The 22,026-nt window shown below is 43.3% G+C and overlaps 1 protein-coding gene across 5 annotated transcripts in view; it reads right to left on the bottom strand.

The window, feature by feature from the left end:
• dlc1 (DLC1 Rho GTPase activating protein) overlaps positions 1-22,026 on the bottom strand; it is a 176,947-nt gene that overhangs the window by 13,592 nt on the left and 141,329 nt on the right. For all 5 annotated transcript variants that reach the window (XR_009821806.1, XM_062026258.1, XM_062026259.1 and 2 more), the window contains 7 exons: positions 20,933-20,996; positions 16,440-18,082; positions 13,951-14,130; positions 9,008-9,167; positions 5,864-6,071; positions 3,413-3,629; positions 865-979 (listed from right to left, as the gene is read on the bottom strand). Coding sequence is in view for 4 of the 5 variants with exons in the window: in XM_062026258.1 (XP_061882242.1) it covers positions 865-979; positions 3,413-3,629; positions 5,864-6,071; positions 9,008-9,167; positions 13,951-14,130; positions 16,440-18,082; positions 20,933-20,996 (2,587 nt within the window). In the remaining variant the exon portion in view is untranslated. The remainder of the gene's footprint in view (positions 1-864; positions 980-3,412; positions 3,630-5,863; positions 6,072-9,007; positions 9,168-13,950; positions 14,131-16,439; positions 18,083-20,932; positions 20,997-22,026) is intronic.

The raw sequence follows: 22,026 nt of genomic DNA, 5'->3' as shown, positions 1-22,026 counted from the left end.
TCCGTGTACAAACCATGTCTTTGTGTACAAACGATGCCTTCCTTGTACAAACCATGTCTCCATGTACAAACCAGGCCTCCGTGTACAAACCATGTCTCTGTGTACAAACCATGTCTCCGTGTACAAACCATGTCTTCGTGTACAAACCACGTCTCTGTGTACAAACCATGTCTCCGTGTACAAACCATGTCTCTGTGTACCAACCATGTCTCCGTGTACAAACCATGTTTTTGTGTACGAACCATGTCTCCGTGTACAAACCATGTTTTAGTGTACAAACCATGCCTCCGTGTACAAACCATGTCTCTGTGTACAATGGTAGTGGATTTTACTTCTTTTTAAGTGTTTTTTATTGAAGCAACATGGTTGTTAACACTCAGGGATGTGAGCAACCTTTAAGAAAAAAGAGGAAAATTGCTAAGAGAAAGTTGATCCCTCACTCTGATGCTTTTAGAGTACAGCACTTTATGTTGTGTTCAAAGTGTCACTCAAATATGGACTTTTATCCAGGCTGGAAGCCATTATTCATATCTACATTGTTTCTTATGGAATCATTTGCTTCAATGTACAAACTTTTGGATTGACAAACCCTGTTCAAGAACCAATCAAGTTGGTATATGGAGGTTCCACTGGTATGTGCATGGCAGAGACCGTCTGGACTGTGTAGAACTGTTCCACGTTGGACTGGAGTACAAATATGGGCATGGGAAGGACAGGTGTGTGTTTGTGTTGCCATGGTGATGTCAAACCACAGCATGGCTTGGATCAGACGGAAGGAAATGTTTGCTGAAGGCACAAACGTTGAAGCAGGAGGCGACATGTTGCCTTCATTTGTTTGTGTACTTCTCAAGTTCCATAACTCACCCGGAACAGTTTCCTGCACTCCTGGATCATGTGCGCCAAGCCGTGAGTCGCCGCCAGGTTCTCGTTCAGGTCTCTCTGGTCCGGCTTTCCCAGAGTCGGCTTCCTGTTCATCACCCTGCGAGATTAGGGGCGGAGACACCTCGTTAAGTGTCTGCCTTAATTAGATGCACATGTTCCCTTGCTACCACATCTGCCTTTTTCTTTCTGCATATATACTGTATATATATATATATATATATATATATATATATATATATATATATATATATATATATATATATATATATATATATATACAAATTTGGGGGAAAACGGGAATTTGAAAAAATATAGAATAATACCACAATTGTCCTTAATGATATGAATGGGTTGGTGTTGGAATTTTTCGAAATGGTTGAAAAATGTTGACGTAGTAACAGTTGGTATTTTGGAATTCCTGGAATTTCAGGAAAACCGGAATTTTTTAAGGAGAAACCCCCCAAAACTTTTGTTGTCCCAATTAAGAAGAATGCTTTGAAGGTGGAATGGACAAAAACAGTTAAAAAATGTGGACTGTGAAAACCTTCCAGGAAAAAGGTAAAATAGGGCTTTAGGAAACCAGGAATTCCTGGAATAAATTTGAAATTGGAAAATGTTGAGTGGAGTGTGTGGATGGTGGAACGCGTCACATCGGATGAGAAATGTGGGGTATACAGTTGATTGTATATTTCCCATTCATTGTTAATGGGGAGAAAATTCCTGGAAATTACAGAAAAAAACGGGAATTTGGGGAAAGGGACAACATGTTTTGGTTGAAAGCTCGGAATCGGGTAAAGAAATGGAGCAACATTTTGGGAATTGTGGGTGTTGTGTAACCATGAATACGTCCATTCATTCGAATGTGAATTTCCTGGAAATTTGGGGAAAAACAGGAATTTGGGAAAATATAGAATAATACCACAATTGTCCTTAATGATGTAAATGGGTTTGTGTTGGAATTTTTTCGAAATGGTTGAAAAATGTTGATTTAGTAACAGTTTAAATTGAATTGCTATTTTGGAATTCCTGGAATTTCGGGAAAACCGGAATTTTTAACGGAAAAAAACCCAAAACTTTTGTTGTAACAATTAAGAAGAATGTTTTGAAGGTGAAATGGACGAAAACAGTTCAAAAATGTGGACTGTGAAGACCTTCCAGGAAAAAGGTAAAATAGGGCTTTGGAAAACTGGGAATTCCTGGAATAAATTTTAACTTGGAAAATGTTGAGTGGAGTGTGTGGATGGTGGAACGCTTCACATCGGATGAGAAATGTGGGATATACAGTCGATTGTATATTTCCCATTCATTGTCAACGAGTAGAAAATTCCTGGAAATTCCGGAAAAAACGGGAATTTGGGGAAAGGGACAACATGTTTTGGTTGAAAGGTCAGAATCGGGTAAAGAAATGGAGCAACATTTTGGGAATTGTGGGTGTTGTATAACCATGAATACGTCCATTCATTCAAATGGGAATTTCCTGGAAATTTGGGGAAAAACGGGAATTTGGGAAAATATAGAATAATAACACAATTGTCCTTAACGATGTAAATGGGTTGGTGTTGGAATTTTTTCGAAATGGTTGAAAAATGTTGATTTAGTAACAGTTTAAATTGAATTGGTATTTTGGAATTCCTAGAATTTCGGGAAAACTGGAATTTTTTACGGAAAAAAATCCAAAAACTTTTGTTGTCCTAATTAAGAAGAATGTTTTGAAGGTGGAATGGACAAAAACAGTTTAAAAATGTGGACTGTGAAAATCTTCCAGGAAAAAGGTAAAATAGGGCTTTGGAAAACTGGGAATTTACTAGGAATTCCTGGAATAATTTAGAACTTGGAAAATGGTGAGTGGAGTGTGTGTGGATGGTGGAACGCTTCACATCGGTTGGAAAATGTGGAAATAGTGCAAGTTCCAAAAATGGCCCACAGGAAAAAAATGACCCGTAAAACCGGGAATTTTGGGTAATCTGGGATATTAAAAACAATTTTGGGGGCGGGGGGGGGACATCACCATTCTCGGTCACACCGGTTCCGGTGGAATGAGAACTGTGAGCTGTGGAGCGCGCCAAAGTTTTGTGGCGTAATAATAATAATAAATAATAATAATAATAATAATAATAATAAATAATAATAATAATAATTAAAAAAAATTATAATAAATAATAACAACAATAATAATAAATAATAATAATAATAAAAAAATAATAAAATATAATAAATAATAATAATAAATAATAATAATAATAATAATAAATAATAATAATAATAATAATAATAATAATAATAAATAATAATAATAAATAATAATAATAATAATAATAAATAATAATAATAATAATAATAAATACTAATAATAATAATAAATAGATGTTTTTGGACATTCACACAACAATAGTTGATGAATGATTTCAATCCAAAAATTGATTCTTGAAAAAAAAATTATTATTTTTTTTAATATTGCAAAAAAAATGTTTTTATTAATTCTCAAAAAGATATAGAATGGTAATAAAAAAAAGTGTGTATGTTTTGTGACCTGGGCGAGGGGCTCTCCTTGCGCCGCAGGGTGTTGAGGTGGAAGAGGGAGGGCGCCAGGCACACGGCCAGGTTGGTGGGCGTCATCTGGTTCTCCGCCACGCTGGCCGTCACGTCGCTCAGCAGGCACAGCAGCGTCCGCAGGGCCTCGCGGTTCTCGTCGGGCAGCAGCAGCACGGCGGCACGGGCGGCCTGGAGGCGGAGCTCCTTGGGCATGTCTGGGGGGGGGGGCAGGTAGGAAAGGTGTGTCACTCAGGGTGGGCGGGGCATGTTCAAGTGGGACATGAACGTCTTACTTAAGAGACGCTACGTGTGTTTTCCTTCCACCTTATGAAAACATTTCCTCACGCCGCCATCACGATCAATGACCTCATCCCTCAGGTATTTCCTGCCTTGCTCTGAGGGCCTGTTTGTGTCGCCATGGCGATGGAGTGTGTGCGTATGTTTTGCTCATTTTTTCATTTTCTTCTCATTAAAAAAAAATTGAAAGACAAAAAAGAAAAGACTGTTTTATTTGAATTTCCTTTTATAACAAACCCAAAATAATGTTGGAGTAAATAAGGTCCGGTCATTTTATTTCCAATTCTTAAATGCAAATCAATCAACTCATTTTGGGCCATTTTTTTCTGTTTTCATTTCTGGAACAAAAGTTGGACAACTATTTAATGAGACTTTTTAAAAAAGGACAATAGGACTCCTGCTGAACAAAGGTGTTAGCAACATGCTAAAAACATGCTAAAGGCAAAGGAAAAGCTCAAAGGTTCGTGTAGCTTCCGTTCATTCTATTTCCTATTTTGAAACGCAATTAAAAAAATAAAATTAGGGCCGTTTTTCGATTTGTATTAAATATGGATTTACATTTTTCCAGCTAAACTCAAAAATGGAATATATGTTCATCCAAAATGCAAAAATGCGTGTTTATCTGTGATGACAAATTGAACCGGAAGCAGTATTTCAGCTTTTAATTAGTGTTTAGCATGTTTTTAGCATAACGCTAACACCTTTGTTCAGCAGGTGTCCTATTGTCCTTTTAAAAAGTCTCATTAAATAACTTTTGTTTCAGAAATCAAAATAGAAAAAATGGTCAGAAATTAGTTTTTTGAATTTGCATTTAAGAGTTGGGAATTGAATGACCGGAAGCTACACGGACCTAAAATACTGCTTCCGGTTCACTTTGTCATCACAGATAAATAAACATTTGTGCATTTTGGATGAACATGAATTGGATTTTTGTGTTTATCTGGAAAAAATTCAAATCCATCAAAGGAAAACAGCACAAAATCCAATTTTATGGTAATATTTGAATGAAAATCAACCCTTTTTTGTCTGTCTTTAAATCTGCCATCTGTAATAAAAATTGAAAAACGGCCCTAATTTTGTCTTTTGATTTGCATTTAAGAATTGGAAATAAAACAGACCTAATAACTACATCTTTAAAAACGGTTTCATTTTCATTTTATATTTCATACAAAAAAAATGACAGTTCCTAATAAACAGAAATGTAGAAACAGAAACGTCGCGGCCATTCCTTTTACGTTTGGAACAGACACAATTGTTCATTTGTTTGATTATAAAAACAAAAAAAAAAGATAGTTATCCATTATCTGTTATCCGATTTTATTGACGTTTTTAAAAACCGAAAATGGTACAACAAGTGAAAAAACAATTGTCTCTATTCCCCGTTCAATTTGTTTGGATTAATTGCACATTTTAGCCAGAGTCACACCAGAGTAATTATCCCCCGCTTTTACTTTGAAAATAAAAACTTCCTGCATCGGAAAATGAAAAAAAAACATCCCTTTGGTCTGTTTTTCTGTTTCTGCTTATGAGGGATTTACATTTTTGTGAAATTAAATCCATAAATTCATCCATTTTCTTCTGCCTATCCGAGATTGGGTCGCGGGGGCAGCAGCCTAATCACAGAATCCTTGACCTACCTCCTCTAGGAGCTAAATGAAAAGTAAAATGAAAATCCAAGCAGTTTTTAGATGTAGTTATCACTCTTTGGTAGTCCTTACTCTTCTTTGTTTTTTAAAATTACATCTAAAAAAAAAAAAAAAATTCAATATTTTGTTTTTCAATTTTCATTGATGAAAAGAAAATGAAATGAGCAAAACATGCACTCCTGCTAAGTACAAAGCAGACTTAGAAAGACTGATCCATGCCTTGGTCTCCAGCAGGTGAGACTACTGGACTGGACTCTCTAAAGCAGCCGTAAAGCAGCTGCTGTACATCCAGAATGCTGCTGCTCGAGTGCTGACTAGAAGCAGGAAACACCAGCATATTAGTCCAGTGCCTAGGTCACTGCACTGGCTTCCTGTTGCTCAGAGAATGGACTTGAAAACAAGTCTTTCCATGGTCTTGCAGAAGCGCTGGACTTAGAAGTCCTTAAGAACTGAAGTATGGAGAACATGCGGAAGGCCAGAGTTTGACTTCTGGGACAAGTTCTTACACTGATAGATCTGCAGGAAGGTCTCGGACAGCTTGCCGGTGAGCAGCGGTTCCGGCAGGTCTCGGAAGTACTGCTTGAGCATGTCTGCCACGTCGTAGGCCGACTGGCCCTCGTAGCTGACCCCGCCCCCGTCGGCCCCGCTGGCCTCGTTCATCTGCCTCAGAGCCTGGATACGGGACTTGACTCCCGACTTCCTGAAAAGACCCACCTGGGGACAGGAAGACTTGGATTAGTTTTTGCCTCATCCATCACTTCAAGCCTGAGGGAAAGAATGTGAGAAAAATAGGTATATATATATATATATATATATATATATATATATATATATATATATATATATATATATATATATATATGTATTCATAGTTACTTTGCATGCAGTTAGCTTCTGTAGGCTATGTATGTATGTGTGTGTGTAAATATATATATATATATATATATATATATATATATATATATATATATATATATATATATATATATATATATATATAAATAAATAAAAACACCCCCCTGATCTAGACCAACTGTACGGTGCATCCGGAAAGCGCTTCACTTTTTCCACATTTTATGTTACAGCCTTATTCCAAAATGGAATTAATTCATTTTTATCCTCAAAATTCTGCACACAATACCCCATTATGACAAGATGTGAACAAGATTTTTTCAAATTTATAAAAAATTAAAAACGAAGAAATTACATGCACTCTTTTGAGGACAACAGTGAATTTATTCCATTTTGTAATAAGACTGTAAGATAACAAAATGTGGGAAAAGCGAAGCGCTGTGAATACTTTGCAGATGTACTGTATGTTGTACACACATTAATCAACGTGAAACATACCAGTCATTTGTGACTATCACCCACGGAAAGCACAAAATGGCTCTTGTGGGATAATATTCTTACACATCTCCAGTGACATCACAGCCAACATGGTGACATCACCGCCAACATGATGACATCACAGCCAACATGATGACATCACAGCCAACATGGTGACGTTACAGCCAACATGGTGACGTCACAGCCAACATGATGACATCACAGCCAACATGGTGACATCACAGCCAACATGGTGACATCACAGCCAACATGGTGACATCACAGCCAACATGGTGACATCACAACCAACATGGTGACATTACAGCCAACATGGTGACATCACAGCCAACATGGTGACATCACAGCCAACATGGTGACATCACAGCCAACATGGTGACGTTACAGCCAACATGGTGACATCACAGCCAACATGGTGACATCACTGCCAACATGGTGACATCACAGCCAACATGGTGACATCACAGCCAACATGGTGACATCACAGCCAACATGGTGACGCCACAGCCAACATGGTGACATCACAGCCAACATGGTGACATCACAGCCAACATGGTGACGTCACAGCCAACATGGTGACATCACAGCCAACATGGTGACATCACAGCCAACATGGTGACATCACAGCCAACATGGTGACATCACAGCCAACATGGTGACGTCACAGCCAACATGGTGACATCACAGCCAACATGGTGACATCACAGCCAACATGGTGACATCACAGCCAACATGGTGACGTTACAGCCAACATGGTGACATCACAGCCAACATGGTGACATCACAGCCAACATGGTGACGTTACAGCCAACATGGTGACGTCACAGCCAACATGGTGACATCACAGCCAACATGGTGACATCACAGCCAACATGGTGACATCACAGCCAACATGGTGACGTTACAGCCAACATGGTGACATCACAGCCAACATGGTGACATCACAGCCAACATGGTGACATCACAACCAACATGGTGACATCACAGCCAACATGGTGACATTACAGCCAACATGGTGACATCACAGCCAACATGGTGACATCACAGCCAACATGGTGACGTTACAGCCAACATGGTGACATCACAGCCAACATGGTGACATCACAGCCAACATGGTGACATCACAGCCAACATGGTGACATCACAACCAACATGGTGACATCACAGCCAACATGGTGACGTTACAGCCAACATGGTGACATCACAGCCAACATGGTGACATCACAGCCAACATGGTGACATCACAACCAACATGGTGACATCACAGCCAACATGGTGACATTACAGCCAACATGGTGACATCACAGCCAACATGGTGACATCACAGCCAACATGGTGACGTTACAGCCAACATGGTGACATCACAGCCAACATGGTGACATCACAGCCAACATGGTGACATCACAGCCAACATGGTGACATCACAACCAACATGGTGACATCACAGCCAACATGGTGACGTTACAGCCAACATGGTGACATCACAGCCAACATGGTGACATCACAGCCAACATGGTGACATCACAACCAACATGGTGACATCACAGCCAACATGATGACATCACAGCCAGCATGGTGACATCACTGCCAACATGGTGACATCACAGCCAACATGGTGACGTTACAGCCAACATGATGACATCACAGCCAACATGGTGACATCACAGCCAACATGGTGACATCACAACCAACATGGTGACATCACAGCCAACATGATGACATCACAGTCAACATGGTGACATCACAGCCAACATGATGACATCACAGCCAACATGGGGACATCACAGCCAACATGGTGACATCACAGCCAACATGGTGACATCACAGCCAACATGGTGACATCACAGCCAACATGGTGACATCACAGCCAACATGATGACATCACAGCCAACATGGTGACATCACAGCCACCATGGTGACATCACAGCCAACATGGTGACATCACAGCCAACATGGTGACCTCACAGCCAACATGGTGACATCACAGCCAACATGATGACATCACAGACAGAGTATTAAAATGACAAATAATCTTTCCTGCATTAGTAATGAACAGCCAGACTTGTGTTACACGTGAGCTACTAATCCTTCTTGTTCAACAGTGATGATGTAACTTCTCCCCCCCCCCCCACACCCCACCTTTCCTTCAGCATGTGTGACAGAATGTAAAAAAAAGGTGTAAATGTTTGTAAGCAGACGTGAAGGAAAGTGAGTGCATGATGTAACTCTTACTGAGTGACACTTGAACAAAGCAGTAAGAGCTTGAAGACAATGATTCAGGTGTAAGGTATGTTGTACGTTACCTGGTCCAGGCATTGGTTCCTCAGGTAACGCATAGCCTGCTGGATGCCCTGGGGGAGGGGCTGAGCGGTGCGCTGCACGATGACTTGCAGCGGGACGCCGAACACATTCCGGTCTTTGTAGTCACGCACCTTCATCCGCTTCATAAACTTTGGAACAGCCCTGCCACATGGAACACCTGGTTATAACCTCATGGATGTACACAATAGGTGTCTACCTGCCACATGGAACACCTGGTTATAACCTCATGGATGTACACAATAGGTGTCTACCTGCCACATGGAACACCTGGTTATAACCTCATGGATGTAGACAATAGGGGTCTACCTGCCACATGGAACACCTGGTTATAACCTCATGGATGTAGACAATAGGTGTCTACCTGCCACATGGAACACCTGGTTATAACCTCATGGATGTACACAATAGGTGTCTACCTGCCACATGGAACACCTTGTTAACCTCATGGATGTGTGTCACCATTAAACGTGTGTTAGTTAGTGTGTCACCATTAAACGTGTGTTAGTTAGTGTGTCACCATTAAACGTGTGTTAGTTAGTGTGTCACCATTAAACGTGTGTTAGTTAGTGTGTCACCATTAAACGTGTGTTAGTTAGTGTGTCACCATTAAACGTGTGTTAGTGTGTCACCATTAAACGTGTGTTAGTTAGTGTGTCACCATTAAACGTGTGTTAGTTAGTGTGTCACCATTAAACGTGTGTTAGTTAGTGTGTCACCATTAAACGTGTGTTAGTTAGTGTGTCACCATTAAACGTGTGTTAGTTAGTGTGTCACCATTAAACGTGTGTTAGTTAGTGTGTCACCATTAAACGTGTGTTAGTTAGAGTGTCACCATTAAACGTGTGTTAGTTAGTGTGTCACCATTAAACGTGTGTTAGTTAGTGTGTCACCATTAAACGTGTGTTAGTTAGTGTGTCACCATTAAACGTGTGTTAGTTAGTGTGTCACCATTAAACGTGTGTTAGTTAGTGTGTCACCATTAAACGTGTGTTAGTTAGTGTGTCACCATTAAACGTGTGTTAGTTAGTGTGTCACCATTAAACGTGTCATCAGAATGCATCCACACATTTATGGCATCTTTCTGCACGTGTTTTTTACTTGGCCACTCCTTCTTCTTCCCAAACCTCCCACTGCCAAGTTTGGGAAGAAGAAAATGGTGACCCTGAGTGGGAATGCAGAATATGTGCACAGATCCAGCTGCCAACAAGTGCAGATCCAGCTGCCAACAAGTGCAGATCCAGCTGCCAACAAGTGGCCCACAGCTTCTATTCCTGGGCTCAGACAAGACCTCAAATGGACGGAGACAAACACATCAATTATCCCACTCCATTTCATCATTTCTATGCAACATTTTCATGTGCAAAGACAAAGTATCACTTTAAAGTATTGTGTTTAAAGGGGGGGGGGGGGGGGGGCTATTATACCAGGGTGGTCCACAGCTCATTTTTTTACACATTCTAAAAACACTATTATAAAAAAACATTACAAGTGTAATAAAAGGTCACATTTTGTAAGTTGACTCCAATAACACAAAGCTGATTTCCCCCCATTTTTGTTGTTGTTATGAATTATTGACTACAAGAACTTCACTTTAAAAATTCTACTTTGAAATATTTCTGTGTAAAATATTGCATATTTGGCGTGTTGGCCATGTAAAAACTGCGTTTACTTGGACAAAAAAGGCATAAAACAAACAAAAATAATCAAAACTATACTTTTGGAGGTGATCAAGACACTTAAGCGTTACAAGTAAAAAGAAAAAGTGGGATTTTTAAAAATTTTTCCCAAATGGCGAGGCGGGCCACTTCAATGATGTTGTAGCTTGATTAAAGGATGTGGCGGGCCACTTAAATGACATGGCGGGCCACTTACATGACATGGCGGGCCACTTACATGACATGGCGGGCCACTTACATGACATGGCGGGCCACTTACATGACATGACAGGCCACTTACATGACATGGCGGGCCACTTACATGACATGGCGGGCCACTTACATGACATGGCGGGCCACTTACATGACATGGCGGGCCACTTACATGACATGACAGGCCACTTACATGACATGGCGGGCCACTTACATGACATGACAGGCCACTTACATGACATGGCGGGCAACTTACATGACATGACGGGCCACTTACATGACATGACAGGCCACTTACATGACATGACAGGCCACTTACATGACATGGCGGGCCACTTACATGACATGACAGGCCACTTACATGACATGATAGGCCACTTACATGACATGACAGGCCACTTACATGACATGGCGGGCCCCTTACATGACATGACAGGCCACTTACATGACACGGCGGGCCACTTACATGACATGGCGGGCCACTTACATGACATGACAGGCCAATTACATGACATGACAGGCCACTTACATGACATGGCGGGCCACTTACATGACATGGCGGGCCACTTACATGACATGACAGGCCACTTACATGACATAGCGGGCCAATTACATGACATGACAGGCCACTTACATGACATGGCGAGCCACTTAAATGATGTTGTGGGCCACTTTGAATGATATGGCGGGCTGATTAAATGTAGTTGCGGGCCACTTAAATGACATGACAGGCCACTTAAATCAATCAATCAATCAATCAATCAATGTTTTTTTATATAGCCCTAAATCACAAGTGTCTCAAAGGGCTGCACAAGCCACAACCACACCCGCGGTACAGAGCCCACATAAATGATACGGCGGGCCACTTAAATGATGTTGTGGGCCACTTTGAATGATATGGAGGGCTGATTAAATGTGGTGGCGGGCCACTTAAATGATATTACAAGCCAGATCTGGCCACTGGGCCTTGAGCGTGACACCTGTGATCTAAAGATTTAAGCGTTGAATTAAAAAAATAAAAAAATAAATACATAAAAATAATAATAATATATATAAATATTTTATTTTATTTTAATTAATTTTTTTAAATTTATTTAATTTAGTTTTTATTTTTATTTTAGCTAAGTACCGTGTGACTTGTTGAAGGGTGGACTAGCAAAGTAAGATTTTTATTGTACGGCAAACTGTCTGTTTAACAAATGACATATGCATATGACAATAAAAAATCTTGAATCTTGTTATATATATATATATATATATATATATATATATATATATATATATATATATATATATATATATATATATATATATATATATATATATATATGAATTATTTACACATTTTTTATGACTGACACCCTATTGGGTCCCTGGGATCAAACTTGACGGGAGACCTAAAGGTTGAAAAAAACTATATATTGTATTGGTTTTGAAAATGAAAAATATCATGCTTTGGTTTTTAGTCTGAGCCTCAGTGGAGAAAGTCTGGCTTGTGTTTTATGCCACACCAACTGTTGGTAAAAACTATATTTAAGGTTTGCTACTTCAGTTTTTAAATGCATCTCGCCCGTGGATGCGCAGCTACCAAGTTGTAGAAGAAGTCCATGCAGATGATGGCAGACATTGTGAGCAGCGTGCAGGAGACAGAAAGGTGGAGGCGGATGATGGCAGACATTGTGAGCAGCGTGCAGGAGACAGAAAGGTGGAGGCGGATGATGGCAGACATTGTGAGCAGCGTGCAGGAGACAGAAAGGTGGAGGCGGATGATGGCAGACATTGTGAGCAGCGTGCAGGAGACAGAAAGGTGGAGGCGGATGATGGCAGACATTGTGAGCAGCGTGCAGGAGACAGAAAGGTGGAGGCGGATGATGGCAGACATTGTGAGCAGCATGCAGGAGACAGAAAGGTGGAGGCGGATGATGGCAGACATTGTGAGCAGCATGCAGGAGACAGAAAGGTGGAGGCGGATGATGGCAGACATTGTGAGCAGCGTGCAGGAGACAGAAAGGTGGAGGCGGATGATGGCAGACATTGTGAGCAGCGTGCAGGAGACAGAAAGGTGGAGGCGGATGATGGCAGACATTGTGAGCAGCGTGCAGGAGACAGAAAGGTGGAGGCGGATGATGGCAGACATTGTGAGCAGCGTGCAGGAGACAGAAAGGTGGAGGCGGATGATGGCAGACATTGTGAGCAGCGTGCAGGAGACAGAAAGGTGGAGGCGGATGATGGCAGACATTGTGAGCAGCGTGCAGGAGACAGAAAGGTGGAGGCGGATGATGGCAGACATTGTGAGCAGCATGCAGGAGACAGAAAGGTGGAGGCGGATGATGGCAGACATTGTGAGCAGCATGCAGGAGACAGAAAGGTGGAGGCGGATGATGGCAGACATTGTGAGCAGCGTGCAGGAGACAGAAAGGTGGAGGCGGATGATGGCAGACATTGTGAGCAGCGTGCAGGAGACAGAAAGGTGGAGGCGGATGATGGCAGACATTGTGAGCAGCGTGCAGGAGACAGAAAGGTGGAGGCGGATGATGGCAGACATTGTGAGCAGCGTGCAGGAGACAGAAAGGTGGAGGCGGATGATGGCAGACATTGTGAGCAGCGTGCAGGAGACAGAAAGGTGGAGGCGGATGATGGCAGACATTGTGAGCAGCGTGCAGGAGACAGAAAGGTGGAGGCGGATGATGGCAGACATTGTGAGCAGCGTGCAGGAGACAGAAAGGTGGAGGCGGATGATGGCAGACATTGTGAGCAGCATGCAGGAGACAGAAAGGTGGAGGGATAATTGTAAAGGACAGATCTTTGCAGCCTGCAGCTCTTGTAACACCATGCGTGTGAAGCGCCATGATTGCCCCTTCCAGAAGAAAAGACAATGTAAAGCCCCTTCCCGCCAATTACAGGTCTGGGAAAAGAATGTGAAACCCAACCTGGGAGGACAGCCGTCACCACAACCACACCACCACGTAGAGACGGGACCTAAACACCCGGCGGCCATTTCCACCAGGCACTACGGCCACTTGGTACTTTTTGGTCTGGTCCCCCGGCCCACTCACCAGCTGAAGCCATGTTTGTTGGTGGGGGTGTGTCGCTCCAGCAGGGCGGTGAGCTGCAGCAGCGAGAGTTTCTGGAGGAGGTTCATCTGCAGCACAGACTGGCAGCTGATCTGCAGCTGGGCGGAGGCCAGGCTGGGCCGATGGGAGTTCTGGAAGCTCAACCAGCGGAGTTTCTGTGGCCTGGAGCAGCGGAGGGGAAGGGCGGAGTGACAAGAATGTCGGCCCGGGAAAAAAAAAGCCATGTACACACAAAATAAGGATATCACTTACAGACACACACACACACACACACACACACACACACACACACACACACACACACACACACACACACACACACACACACACACACACACACACACACACACACACACACACACACACACACACACACACACACACACACACACACACACACACACACAAGGTTTCTAGTACTATAGAGCAGGACATCAGTTCCTGGGATTTGTGTACGATCATGAGATTGTGGAAAAGCCCGTGTCACCAGATTCCTGGAGGACAGCAACAGTCCCTACGGAGACCCAGGAACATTCCAGAGGATTCCGGACTATTACGTCAGAATTTGAGGGTCTCCCCGTCCTCCTTTGTTGTGGGCATTTAGGGAATTTCTTTGCACCACCATCGTAAGCCAGAAAATGTGGAAAGTCAATCAAAATGTTTTGGAAAAAGTTAAAGTTAAAGTAGCAATGATAGTCACACACACACACACACTAGGTGTGGCGGAATTATTCTCTGCGTTTGACCCATCATCCTTGATCACCCCCTGGGAGGTGAGGAGAGCAGTGAGCAGCAGCGGTGGCCGCGCCCGGTAATCATTTTTGGTGATTTAACCCCCAATTCCAAGCCTTGATGCTGAGTGCCAAGCAGGGAGGTAATGGCTCCCATTTTTATAGTCTTTGGTATGACTCGGCCGGGGTTTGAACTCACAACCTACCCATCTCAGGGCAAACACAAGACGTATTTGTTGGAGGTGGGAATCTTTGGGTACCTCACCACTCGATTCCAACGATTCGATTCAGAATCGATTCTCGATTCAAAACAATTCTCGTAATATATTGTTCGGTACTGAAACCTTCTGAGAACAGGTTATATGTCACAACTGTGGTGGCCTCAAAATATTTAGTTTACAAAAATCACAGAATCAATCCCACAAATTTGACTAACCCTAACTCCAACCCAGATTTACGATACTGAGGACAGAAATGTACAAAGACTTAGAGATACAGTACTGAACAAAAGGAAAACCAATCATTTATAAAAGCAATAATAATAATATCAACGATATTGGTTTAATGTTTTTAATCAAAGAAAAATACTAATAAAAAAAAGTGCATAACTAATTTTTTTTTTGTTTTAATCGATTTTGCCCGTGCTAAGATTTTTTAGGTAATGGCAGCCATGTTTTCAAACTAATCTTGCTCATATTTGACCATAATTGCCAACCTTGAGACCTCCAAATTCGGGAGATTTGGGGGGGCGAGGGGTATAGGTGGGCGGGGCTAAGGGGGGAGGAGTATATTTATAGATAGAATTCACTGAAATTCAAGTATTTCTTATATATATATATATATATATATATATATATATAAATAAAATAAATACTTGACTTTCAGTGAATTCTAGCTATATATATATATATATATATATATATATATATATATATATATATATATATATATATATATATATATATATATATGTATTTTATTATATATATACATATACATAAAATAAATACTTGAATTTCAGTGTTCATTTATTTACACATATACACACACATAACACTCCTCTCTACTCATTGTTGTATTTGAAAGTGCAATGCTTTGCAGCCAGTAGCACAGCCTTTGAAGGAGCATAGGTATGGGCAGTGTAATATTCTGGGTCGGAGTCAATAACCAGGCGAGGTGACGAAGTTACGTCTCTTTACTTCATATTTCAGAACCGACTCCCACACTTGCCGTCAGGGTGCGCAATACAACGTAAACCGTTGGCCAAGCAAAAAGTAACCACAGAACACTACACGGTATAGTGTTCTGTGGTTACTTTTTGGTTGGCCAAGTGGTTTACGTTGTTAAATCACCAAAATTATTGAACCGGGGGCGTGCCTTAAGTCCGGCTGGAAATCGGGAGAAATTCGGGAGAATGGTTGTCCCGGGAGATTTTCGGGAGAGGCACTGAAATTTGGGAGTCTCCCGGAAAATTTGGGAGGGTTGGCAAGTATGTATTTTACACACATGTGCTCGTCGGTCCCCTAAAGGTTTGCACCAAATGTCATGGTAACTGGGCCAAACACCCGGAAGTTACAGTGGGTGTTTGGAGAGAACACGTCAAGTCAATCCGACGTAAAGGATTAAACGCAACAGTGCCACCATGTGGTGAATGGCAATAATAGACAAGGAGTGCGTGTTTGTGTGTGCAGCCGTTTAGAAATGGAGGAGTTAGCTTACACAAAGAAAATGTTGACTGACCTGCTGGTTCTTGTTAGCGATGCTCCCACACCAGAATCCCTCCGCTCCCTCATCCCATCATCGCCCTCACGCAGCGGGTTCCCCGTGCTGTCTTGGTCACTTCCGTTCTCGGTCTCCTCCAGATGGTTCTGCAGAGGGGAGGATGGACAAGGCGAGGCAGAGTCCAACGCAGAATCGGAGTCTCCTTCCTCCTCCTCCTCTTCCTCCTCTTCATCCTCTTCTTCGTCGGCCACCACCGCCTCGGACCAGGCATTGACGAAGCGCTGCAGGCCACTTACATGTTGGAGCACATGGTCCAGTTTTTGTTCGTCCCCTTCTCTCTCAATGTGTGGGACATTGTCATAAAAACTAAGGCGGGTGTCCACGGAGCTGGAAGAGACGCGGTGCTGGCGTCTACTTTGCCGCCCCCTCAGGATGACAGAGTTTCCGTTGTCATTCCCGTTGTTGTTGGGGGAGCTCCTGTCTTGCAGAGCTTTGGGGAAAGTGCCCGGCTTGTGACCTTCTGGTAAATAGAAGAAGATCATGCCATCCTCCTCTTCGTCCTGAGCTTGTCTGCCATCGTCTTGAACTCTGTGGTTGTTCCTTCGATTCTGCTCGTCAATGCTCATCCCAGTACTTGCCTGACACGGGATAGGTGGGGCTGATTTAGGGGGCGGCGTCGGCTGGCGATCTGATGCCTGCTGCAGAACACTGAAGGGATCGAAGCCCTCCAAGTACATGCCTGCTCTCTTGGCCGAGCCTGCCGCCGTGCTGTGGCTACGAGCGCGAGTCACCGGGCTGGGTGTACTTACCGCACTGCCGCTGCTAGCTTCAGACTGGCTGCTCCCAGTGCTCCCAGTGCTGCCGTTGCTAGTCTGAGTGGAGTAAGAGACGGAGCGATTCCTGTTAAGTGTCATAGTCTGAGTTGGATTGTGTTGGTGATTGAGGTTTTGGTTGAAGTTGATACTCGGTATGTCCACACAGTTGAGCTGCCGCAGCTTGTCATCATCCAGACCTTCTTTGATGACAGGGCCGCTGATCTCTATCTTCCCTCCACTGGTGCTGCCTTTCTTCTTCCTCTTGGAGGTGGTGCCACTGCGGAGTCGTAGACTCTCCATTCTCTTGAGGAAGCTCTTGGCTCTCGAGCGTGTGCTTTTACCGCTCCCGCCGCCACGGTCGAGACTTCCCCCGAGTTCTCCCATTTTCACATCAAAGGTGAACTGTCCGAGCGTCTCCAAGGGTGATGGAGGCAGCCCGTCAGACAGAGAGTCCTCATTGGCGCACCCTGACCCGCCTGTGCCCGACGACGAGCACATGCTCGCTATAGAGCTGGCACGGGTGGCTCCGACGGGAATGGGCTCATTCAGTAAATGAAGGTTCGCGTCATGGCTCTTGTGCTCCACTCTTCCTCCGCTACCGCTGCTATGAATGGAGCCCACTTCAGGCTGCTCGCTGAGATCTGTCAGCACACTTTCAGAACTGTTTCCCTCGCACAGGGTCAGCTTTTTGGTTACTTGGTCTTTTGCCGGAGGTGGTTGTGCTACATCGGTGTACAATGTAGAGAAAACCTCCAGCTCGTCCATTCGAGACCAGCGCTTGCTGTCTCTTTGAAAAGTCCAGCGACCACTGATTGCACAGGGCTCATCCTCATCCGAGTCTTCACTCTGGATAAGAGAGAGGGTGGAGTGAGACAAAGTAAAAACTGGGGCTGTAACGAAATAACGAGTAACTCATGTGATTATTCACCAAAAACGCATACGGTTACCGGAAAGGCTGAGAGTTGTTTAAAGGGTCGGGACAGTCGTCTCCAGACCTAAGGACTGTAAATCTTTCTTGCTTTCAAAGCTGTTCCCAGACTACTCTCAGCTATATCCAAGTTTTGTTGCGATGGCATTGTCCCGCCTTCAGGGGATATAACACAATGACATGTGAGGACTGTACTCACTCTTGTGAGATTCTGTAGCAAGATAACCAAAGAAACTCGAGAACCTTTACATGTGAACATCTGGCGCATATTTCACGGGCAATTTTCGGCTGAGGTCTGGTTGTGAAGTCTTGATGACGTGAAAACATTCACGACCAAAGAAACATACTTCCTGACTTCTTGGAAGATATTTGCATGCCAGAGAATAAAGGAGACCATTATTGAACCACATACACCACACAGACACACACACCTCCCCCCTGACTTGGTTAATCTATCTCATGCCTCCGGGGGGACTTGAAGAAATTCCATTATGACCCCCATAGATCACAACGCAGCCGGACAGACGCAGGTCATTCCCCTCCTATGGTTTGTCTTTTAAACAACCTCACTGATACTGCTTCTGTCATTCAACACTTACAGTCTATTCTCCTCAGATTCCACAGCCCACGTCCCTGTGGACAAAACCCCCTAAATGGGACCATAACTCGGTTGACTTTTAACCTATAGTGACCGCAAGCCCTCTGAAAAGAGTCCATGCTCGGAAATTAGCAGATACAATTCAGATAAAGGATCCAATCCCCCAAAGCCGTGTTACTGTAGTTCATTTTAGGTCAAAGAAAGTGATGATGTTTCGTTGAACTGTCACTAAGCTATTGATCATCAATCATTTAGACAATTCAACACATTCCACAGTGGCTTGTTTCTTATGTTGTTTGGAATGCCAGATAAGAATAGCATGCTGTAGATATCTTATCATCCACCCATCAAACATAATCAGGCAGCAGAATGTTGGTATGGTGTGGGTATGCTGGGATTTTTGCAAAGGTGCAAACAAGATTTGGAAGGCATCAATGCATTCCTCCGCTGCATAAAGAAGCTGCTTGACATCCCACTAAAGACAGCAAGTGACCTCTTTGACTGGCCTGCTCTGCAATGAAAGGTGAGGCACAAGAGGGTCACCCCAATGAATAGCACCACACACGGGACAAGGGTGTTACTGTGTAGCACTTAAGACCATTAGGGAATTACACTTGATTTGCTTGAAAAGACAACGTGTGTCGGGTTCTTGGAGCTTGGACTTCTATTGATTCGTCCACACAAAGATTGCTTGTCTTTAAAGAAGAAAAGATCACTTTCCGCTTCGGCCGACGGATCCTTGCACTAAATTAGCCTGATTTCTCACATAGTTTGTGTTTTTTTTTTGTATTTTCACCCCTACATGTGAAGTCCCCGTGTCTCTCTATCGCGACTATTGGCCGTACGCGGTGTGCCTCCCGTACGCTACATTGGGGGGGGGGGGGCTTATTTCCTTTTAGCGCAGATAAATGTAATGCTTCTCCGGTTGACCAAATCAGGAGTCAACAGCCCAGCTCTGATGAACAAGCCTGTTGTACAGTAATGTTGTTTTTTTAATGTTTGTTGTCTCTCATGAAGGCTGCATGAGTAGTAAATTGATTGATTGATTGAGACTTTTATTAGTAGATTGCACAGTACAGTACATATTCCGTACAATTGACCACTAAATGGTAACACCCCAATAAGTTGTTGAACTTGTTAAAGTCGGGGTCCACGTTAATCAATTCATGGTACAAATATATACTAGCAGCATAATACAGTCATCATTAGAGTATGTACATTGAATTATTTACAATCTGGGGGGTGGGATGTGGAGGGGATTGGAGGGGTGGGGGGGTTAGGTTGGGTTGGTATCAGCCCTTCAGTCATCAACAATTATATCATCTGAGAAATGGACATTGTAACAGTGTAGGTGTGACTTGGTAGGATATGTACATTATTTACATTTGATTATGTACAATCCGGGGAGGTGGGATGTGGAAGGGGGAGGGTGTTAGGCTAGGGTTGGAGTTGTCTGGAGGTGTTCTTTTAGTGCGGTTTTGAAGGAGGATAGAGATGCCCTTTCTTTTATACCTGTTGGGAGCGCATTCCACATTGATGTGGCATAGAAGGAGAATGAGTTAAGACCTTCGTTAGATCGGAATCTGGGTTTAACGTGGTTAGTGGAGCTCCCCCTGGTGTTGTGGTTATGGCGGTCATTTACGTTAAGGAAGTAGTTTGACATGTACTTCGGTATCAGGGAGGTGTAGCGGATTTTATAGACTAGGCTCAGTGCAAGTTGTTTAACTCTGTCCTCCACCCTGAGCCAGCCCACTTTGGAGAAGTGGGTAGGAGTGTTGTTGTTGTTAAAGAAAGAAGCGAATGCTGTGATCTCTGACAAAATATGACATGTTATCATGATTACATTGATACTTACAGCGTGTGTACAAAAACAGGAAATTGAGGTTTTTAGATGGTTTTCAGAGCGCTGTGTAGAGCGACTACATAAATAGCTGACCTTTTCTAACCTTTATTTAGGATTTAGAATGCATAAAAAAAAGAAACATGTGTTGTCTTACACAGGATTGTGAATGACAGTCCCATAAAAGTGCAGTTCCCCTTTCAGGTGTTTCCATGGCTTGTTTACATTTAGAGTGGAAATACTTGAGTAGTCTGACTAATTGAGTGCATGGAAACGTGGTCACTGAGGCGATGCACTGCAAATGTCTGCATGTGCACTTTTGGAACCCACCCTCTTTCTTTGCGGCGATATCTCCAGTCTCATTAGGGCGCATTTGTTGAGGGTGTTGAGTCTCCTGCAAAAAAGGGAAACACACAGGTGATGTTAGAAGTCCACCCCCAGAAGAAAGGGGGGCGCTAATGAGCTGCCGAGGGATAATCCCCACATGAGCGGCCGGAGACAGCAGAGCAGAGAGAATGTAATCTGCTGAAGTGGCCACCAAATCTCGGGGAGGGCACAGAAAGCTTACCCCCCCCCCCCCCCCCCCCCCGCCGGGCCACCTGGCGAAGGAGAGCGGCACCGGCGGGGTCCCTCTGGAGAGCTTTTAGAGGAGATCACGTAACAATGGGGAGATGAAGGAGGTGGTGGGAGGAGAAGGGGTGGAGGCATTGATATGATAGCTTCCAGATGTTTGGAGGAACACCTGCTGAGCTGCATGACTGACAGCTGCAGTTTGATGAAGGTTCCTTCATTCAGAGGCCATTCATTGACTTATATGCTAATGAGATGTTGGATATTGCTAAGGTTGAATAGGAAGTACAACTTAAGGGTGTTAGTCTCTGGGCTGCTTTTGAAATAAGAGCTACTTGTTGTGCTTTAAGTTGCAGGCCAACATTAGTCGGCGTGGGGAATGTCACAGATCCGCCCAAAACATCTGGCCGTACTCGCTCACAGCTGGAGATGTTTTTTTGTGTTTTATGTTTGGGCTGAGAAGAAGAAGTGGATGACTTTTTCGTTGAATTAAAGAAAGAAACAGTGCGCGTCGCTAACAGTCGGAGCGCTAGCAGCTAGTCTGCGTCGTACTGAAGTAGAACCGGTCCAACGCCAGCCAAGGAGGTTTAAGTCACATTCGAACGGCGGACGTTTATCAATGAAATTGTCATGCTGAAAATAGTGATTACTTCGTTTCATTAAAAATATTACCGTAATTTCCGGACTATAAGCCGCTACTTTTTCCCCTTGTTCTGGTCCCTGCGGCTTATACAAGGGTGCGGCTTATTTGCCGCCTGTTCTTCTCCGACACCGACGAAGAGGATTTGGGTGGTTTTAGTACGCAGGAGGAAGACGATGACACAATGATTAAAGACTGACTTTTCATATACCGG

Source organism: Entelurus aequoreus, linkage group LG18 (assembly GCF_033978785.1).
Source record: "Entelurus aequoreus isolate RoL-2023_Sb linkage group LG18, RoL_Eaeq_v1.1, whole genome shotgun sequence".
Lineage (NCBI taxonomy): Eukaryota > Metazoa > Chordata > Actinopteri > Syngnathiformes > Syngnathidae > Entelurus > Entelurus aequoreus.
This window is presented reverse-complemented; position numbering and strand designations above follow the sequence as displayed.